Consider the following 6796-nt stretch of genomic DNA (forward strand, 5'->3'; position numbering starts at 1 on the left):
AAAAACAACTTAAATTATCTATAAAAGTATTGAAGGACAAGTACCATTAATTGCTGGTTTATATTTTGTGAACTATAGGAGAAGGGATGTTAATAATAATTTGCACAAAATTTTACGTCATGTAGTGTAGTTTCATTGTGTGTTTTCTTAATGGATCTTGAAGTAAAATCATTTTGAGTGATATGGGCTATTTATTGGATAAATGGGGTCCAACAAAAAGTATAAGACTTGGGCTCTAGGCCCACTATTTAAAGGCCACCTCAACCATGTAAGCAGGGTTGGGTCTTTGATTCCGATAGTTTCATTAATGGTTAAACGTCAGCCCAATTTTCATTGGTTTTGCGAAAAGAGTAAAAAATATGGAGATGCGGGGGATCGAACCCCGTGCCTCTCGCATGCAAAGCGAGCGCTCTACCATTTGAGCTACATCCCCGTTTGATGTTAGAGAAAATACCTGTCCATCCTGATCGGTGATTAACTAAAAACAATTGGCCTTTATTAAAATTTAAATTCTCGAATTGAAATTCACTAAATTTACGTAAATTATAAATTAAAATTAACTTATTAGAAAAATAAAATTTAAAATGATATTTATAATAATCAATAAATTTTGATAAGTATTATATTAATTATAAATGATCACATGATATGATTCCTTAATTTTTAATAAAATTAAATGATATTATTTGTTAATGTGATCACATGGTAATTGATGTGGTCAAATGATTAAATAACATGATTAAGTCAGCTAATCAGATCGTATGTAGTCTGGGTATTAATTGCCAATTTGGCCAATGGTTGCCACTTGCTGGATTGTGTCAGTGTTGTCTGCATATAGATGTAAGCATGACTTGATAAAGTGTTGCCTAAAACATGGAAAAATGAAAGCAACCTGTATTGGAAATTTGTCATGGTTTCTTATTTTTTCTTTTCAAGGGCTGCAACTGATTCAGATAGATGGGTGAAGTGTACAATAAAGTTAGGACCTTTTTGTTGCTCAATGACTGTATTAATGGTGTAACTAGAGTCTAAACTTGAGGGCATGGAAACTCAAGTATGGTTTCTTTTTCTGGTCTCTGATGTTAAACCATTGGGACCTTTACTGGCACAATGATGCAACTGTCCTTTTCAATGATTCTGGTCCGCACACCAAGACTCCAATGTTAGAACCATCAGTTTCATTTAGGAACTTGGAGAATACATCTGATGAGAATCCAAAAGTGTTAGAACAATTGCTGACAAAAATAGTTACCAAAGTATATCAGAATGAAGGGCAGATATGACAATACCTTCCAAATTAGGCCTTCCTCCAAAATGGACTTCATGTTCCTCAACAGCACCTTTTGTTTCAGTTGAACTAAGTTCCTTTACTTTTTCTTCCTTTTGGGAGACAAGTGGTTTTTCTTTCTTCAGCTCTCTCCATCTCAAATTAATTGCTACCAAGGAGGTTCATGCTAGAGATGTGATGAATGAGGATATGATGAGTATATCAGCAATCCAAGAGGGGTTCTTTTCTTCTGGGGCCTCGTTTTTGGAGGAATGGTTCTAGTTTCTGTATTTTGTGAACCCTTTTTTCATTATATTGAATCATAATTATCAGATGCTTAACAGATCTGTCAATATGCTTTTATCCAAAAAAAAGAAAAAGGCTCTGTTCATATGGCTTTAGGATTAACTTTATTTTCTCTTATAGTGTCTCTCTTAATCATATCCTAACCAGTTCCCTCCACAAAGCAAATGATGGATTAAATGGACAAGCCATGTGGGTAACTTGGAATTGAATCCATAAAAAGTGGCAGCTGGAGTTTTCTCTGCATGACTCGATGAGATTTATTCCAATTATAATTGTGTTAGTGCACTGCAAGATGGATAAATCAAATCTAGCAAAGAAAATGAAGGTCTGATTGCTCTTCTAGAAAACGAAATCACCAATACCAGGTGATTAGATGTAGACCTAGCTTATCTTGTGAGGTTGACCTTCCAAAATGGTGCAGAATTGGAAAACCTTCAAAATACAAACTACCGAACTCTGAATAACGGTAACTATATCAGGTTTCGATGTCCCAAATATCAAGGACAGGCTGCATCCTGGTCCTGGAAAAAGCTACATGGTATATCTTTTGAATGCACTTGCCATGAATTACCCATCCCCATTTTTCTTTTGAATGCACTTGCCATTTATCCTGGTCCTGCAAATGATATAGAGCAAGCATTTGCAGCTAGAAGGAAGTCAAACAAAGGAAAAGTAGCCTCAAATATGGTTTAATATTTTTAGTTACAAGGGAAATAATTCCAGAGAGTAAGATGTCAGTAGTTGGTTAAGAAACCAGTGTTTGTTTTTTTAATAGTTAAGTTCCAGGATAGACGATCTCAATCTAAGGGAGGACTGCATTAGGATATGCATGCCAGTATAAAATTGTGAAATAACACTGACATACCACGATATCATGACAGAGATGATAATCAAAATCCTTTGATTCTAATGCCGATATATGGTTTAAAATGCCATTCCATTGATGAGTATCCTTCTTCCTAGACCTCATCTGTCTGGGAAATAGTTTAGTGTCTCTATGAACAGATATCAGATAACATTGCAGTTATAAACATATATCATTAAATCATCCACATACAACACACATGCAGCATAAACTAGTAGTTATAAACAAATATCGATGTTATGGCATATCTAATTCTATCTAACCAAATAAATTCTCTCCAGGTAACATTTTGGGACAACAGGATGAGGGCTACAGTGTTAGCCATTTAGATTGCTTGTGCAGTGGCATCCCCAAATAATTATTCTCATTTGGAAATTTGTGAACCATTTATGGTTCCTCAGTCTTCTCATAATCTTCAACAGCTTTCTAGCTTAACATTTGTGGTTCAAGCTTTCCAATCAAGGTGAACCCTTTATTCAAGCATAATTCTAGTAACTAATTAGCATTACTAATCCTTAGTGCAGGCTTACAAGGAGAGCATTAGACAAGAACTCAAGAATATGATAGTCATTATCAAAAACAAAAGCCAAAACATGTATAGTTGACTACAAAGAAAACAGCAAGGTGGCCACATGTTTGCACTTTTGCACTGTTTTCACAATCTAATGTCAAACAGTTTTGTCTAATCAAATCAAACGTCATTTTGAATCTGCTCACAAATTGCGAAGCAATGATGACATGAAGTGCCAGGCTCACAGTACAGAAGAGAATTTCTGGTCTGGCATTTGATTTGTAACAGGGGAAGAGAATGCGTTTTTCAAGCAACTCCAGTTTCCCAGCATCCAAGCTGTTTGATCCAAACTGTCGTTTGCTACATGCTATTTGACTTTGGTTATGCTTGAGTCATTAGATTCTCAGCTTCACATGTGAATTAAGCACATACATGATTACTGAGAAGAGCACACAATAACAGAAATGCATCTCTATGCAACTTAGAGAACAGGCCATTTACAGCCACTGCAACATAGAGGGGGAAAGATGTGCTAATTTTGCTGACGTGGCTGGGCATCATATAACACAGATAACAAAGTGTTCTGTTCAGTGCCATTGCCACTAAGTTTTGAAACGGCATAGTCTACAAATTTAACAAGATCTTCAGGACTACAAACTCGAGATCCATAATTCTCAAATTCAGCCATCAAAACTTTCCTCATAGTACAGCTCCAATTCTCTTGTTCATGGATCACTGCATATATTCTGCCCAAACCAGTGCATAGTTTAAGAAACTTAGGATCACTTAGAGATTCTCTCAAATCCAGGATGCCAAGATTTCCTTGCATACCATCTTCAGATTTCATCTTCAATGCTATTTTCCGCATAGATGCAAGATTGTGAGCAAAATGCTGCACCATATCAGACCAATGGCAGATTGAACTTTTGGACTTTGATTCATTATGTATATAATACAGTTCCACCACATTGGCTAATGAAAAGCGTGATATGAAGATGAAGAAGTCATTAAAATTCATGCCTGTAGAAAGAGGACCAACTTGTACATAAAATATTATAAAGAGAATTGCAATTTATAATTTTCAAAAAAAAAAAAAAGAGAATTGCAATTTTGGCATATCAATTATCATTGTCTAAGAAGAATTAGCAACAAGGCATATTTAATAAACAGAGGTATGGTAAGTTACAGAACAAACTCAAATCATGTTATCCACAAAAATATACACAGGGACTTTGAAATTCTTTAGTGGTACCAACTGTAAGAATTTTTCGGAAAATCAATGAATAACATGGCATTAGATGATATAGTTATTCCTTTTGCATCTAATCAATAAGACATTCCACTAAAGTTAGGATTCAGCCATGAAAACCATCTAGAAGGAAAAAAAAAAACACAGTTTGGTCCAAGAAAAATCTGACATTGAACATGTGGTACACTAGCATCCCTATCAAGATTAATGATGTACCTGTGTTTGCTGCAAGATTACGTTGACAGAGACCTTCAAAATTGTCACAGATGTCTTTGATATCCTCTATGTACTCCTTGGCCTCCTTGTAGTCTCTTAATAGTAGATCCCACTGAAAGAATAAATAACTTTATAAGACATATTTCATATTCCATAGAAGAACCAGGTTTATCTTATGTTTGTGAAATACCAGTCGGTAGTAACTGCACCTACCACCCAAGAAAGATTGTAGGCATTGAACCAATTGTGGTTTATTGATATTGTGTCCTCCTGAAAAGAAATTATGTTACGAGAACATGTTTAAGGAGATCTACCATTCAGCACAGGCAATAAGGCTATCTATAAAGAAATCATTTAGGAAATAACAACATCTCTATGAGGCTTGAATTTGGACTAGAGTTTTAGGCAAACTACAGCGATGCAGGAGCTTTGGAACCTATGCTTTAATAGATTGCAAAACTGCCTTTTACCCCTCTTTTTATGCTAGAACCACCATAAAAGAATTGATCAGCCAATGTCCTTTCCTTCCTCTCTCCCTGTTCTTTACCGTACTCTATAGTCTATTCTCCAGTCTGGTTACATTTTTAAATTGCATGCCTCCAAAGTATTGATAATATTTGGAAAGAACAAAAAAAAAAAAAAGAATTAGTTACCAGATTATGGGCTTGATGGTACCATCCACTAGGCACAAAGATAATTTCATTCTGTTCCTGTATGCATTCCATCCAGATTGCCTACACATAATATGTACATAAGAACATATGACTACGGTGTTCAGCAGAGAGAAATTACAATTACAATTTGAAGCTCTAGAATGATGGGTTACCTTCTTAAAACCAGGGAATTTAGTTTCACTAATGTCATCAAAGATATTATAGACAGAGCTTTTCATGTTCCTGAAGTAAAATACAATGGCAGTTAAGAAACAATGAAGCTAAAGACATGCGACAAGTGGAAGGTGCTTTCTTGTAACAGCAATCAGCTCCAATTGGCTATAATAGAAAGTGAGAATACAGACAATATCATTGGCATTTGTGATCACAACTCCACAAAACAATTCAGGTAAATTTTTATCTTGATGCCTTTCATCTTTCTCTTGCCCCATTCTTAATAGTTTTTGCCATTAGGTGACAATGCATATGGATCAAGACCACAAACCTGAACCCTAGTCCAAAATCACTAGAGGAGAGCTGCATAACCACCTGGTCCGTATAAGGCAAGACGTACCAAGTCACAAGTTAGGGGCAGCATACTAGGCTAATTTATTGCCCACCGTGTGTAGGAGACAGGTAGCACACATGCATCACCCCTAATTCTTAGGACATTGAGGCTCTTATTTAAAAGACCACATCCCACCAAGGTAAGGGATCTCTCAAACACTCTCTACTTTTATTCTGCCTCTATAGCACCTTCACACCTTTGGAGTGTCAAAGCAGGACAAACTCCAGCACTTCCTAGGCCTCTTCTTGCTTCTCTTTTTTCCTTTTTTTTTTGCAGGTTTCTCCACTGCATCTTGCCCTTCTGTTTGTTTCCAGCGACGACAACAATAAATGCCAAAGAAACAGTTGTTATAGTTCTAATTAGTAGTCAAATACCCTTTCAGTTTTTCTGTAAGTCCCTTCCCTAAGTCTAAGAAACCTACAAAAGTAAATGTCAAAAGATATGCTTGTCTGATAATACATAGGGCAAGAAGTTGTGCATGCCTGTCAAACAGAAGATGGCATTGCAGAGGGGAGCAAAAAAGCCACTTCTTCCTGCCACACACGTTGCTGACCAACTATATGATCTGAAAACATCAGCATGAAGAGGTGTCCAGGATCCTGCCACAAGAGATTTAAATAGTTAGATAGTTGCCTTTAGGCTAAATATTCATGGATACAGAATAATAACTGAGCATCTTTATTGACGAGGTATATATCTATAGTATATCCAATCACAGAGATAAAGAGATTGTTGCATCTATACTCGGACCTTTTGCTCCCATATACACAAAACGATAATCAGAGCAACGTATATCACTATTCTCTTGGTTAGTGTCTGGATCGTCATGCATACGATAATTGTCAAGATAAAAATTGAGCCAATCATCAGTAAAAAACACCGGAGTTTTGTACGCTAGATATTCTGGATACTCCTGACAAAGAGATTGCAAAGGATATGAATGACTAAGACAACTAAGGTGCTGTAGTAACATATGCACATACAGCATAACAGAAAATCTTAATCGCATCCACAAAATTGGCATGTTTTGGGTAAGAACTATTAGTTTTGTTAAGAACAAGATTTTGCAAAATAAAATATGTAAAGTTGGAGCAAACACAAAATGACCAACAAAAACAACAGCAGTATTATAATCATCATGAAAAACAACAAAGAAAATAA

At 35.9% G+C, this 6796-nt stretch overlaps 1 protein-coding gene and 1 non-coding gene across 2 annotated transcripts in view; both read right to left on the reverse strand.

Moving 5' to 3' along the window:
• Positions 1-360: 360 nt before the first annotated feature.
• On the reverse strand, positions 361-433 carry TRNAA-UGC (transfer RNA alanine (anticodon UGC)). Its single transcript has one exon. It is a non-coding gene; the product is annotated as a tRNA-Ala (tRNA).
• A 2452-nt stretch (positions 434-2885) lies between these two features.
• The window catches only part of LOC110422884 (arginine-specific demethylase JMJ20-like), a 4993-nt gene continuing 1082 nt past the window's right edge, over positions 2886-6796 (reverse strand). Inside the window, 8 exon segments of the mRNA XM_021436913.2 lie at positions 2886-3969; positions 4415-4526; positions 4628-4684; positions 5068-5148; positions 5241-5310; positions 6118-6184; positions 6187-6234; positions 6386-6548. Of these exon segments, the coding sequence (XP_021292588.1) occupies positions 3482-3969; positions 4415-4526; positions 4628-4684; positions 5068-5148; positions 5241-5310; positions 6118-6184; positions 6187-6234; positions 6386-6548 (1086 nt within the window). The 3' untranslated portion in view covers positions 2886-3481.

This window comes from Theobroma umbraticum, unplaced genomic scaffold, assembly GCF_002168275.2.
Source record: "Theobroma umbraticum cultivar Fairchild unplaced genomic scaffold, ASM216827v3 scaffold_146.0, whole genome shotgun sequence".
Taxonomy (NCBI): domain Eukaryota; kingdom Viridiplantae; phylum Streptophyta; class Magnoliopsida; order Malvales; family Malvaceae; genus Theobroma; species Theobroma umbraticum.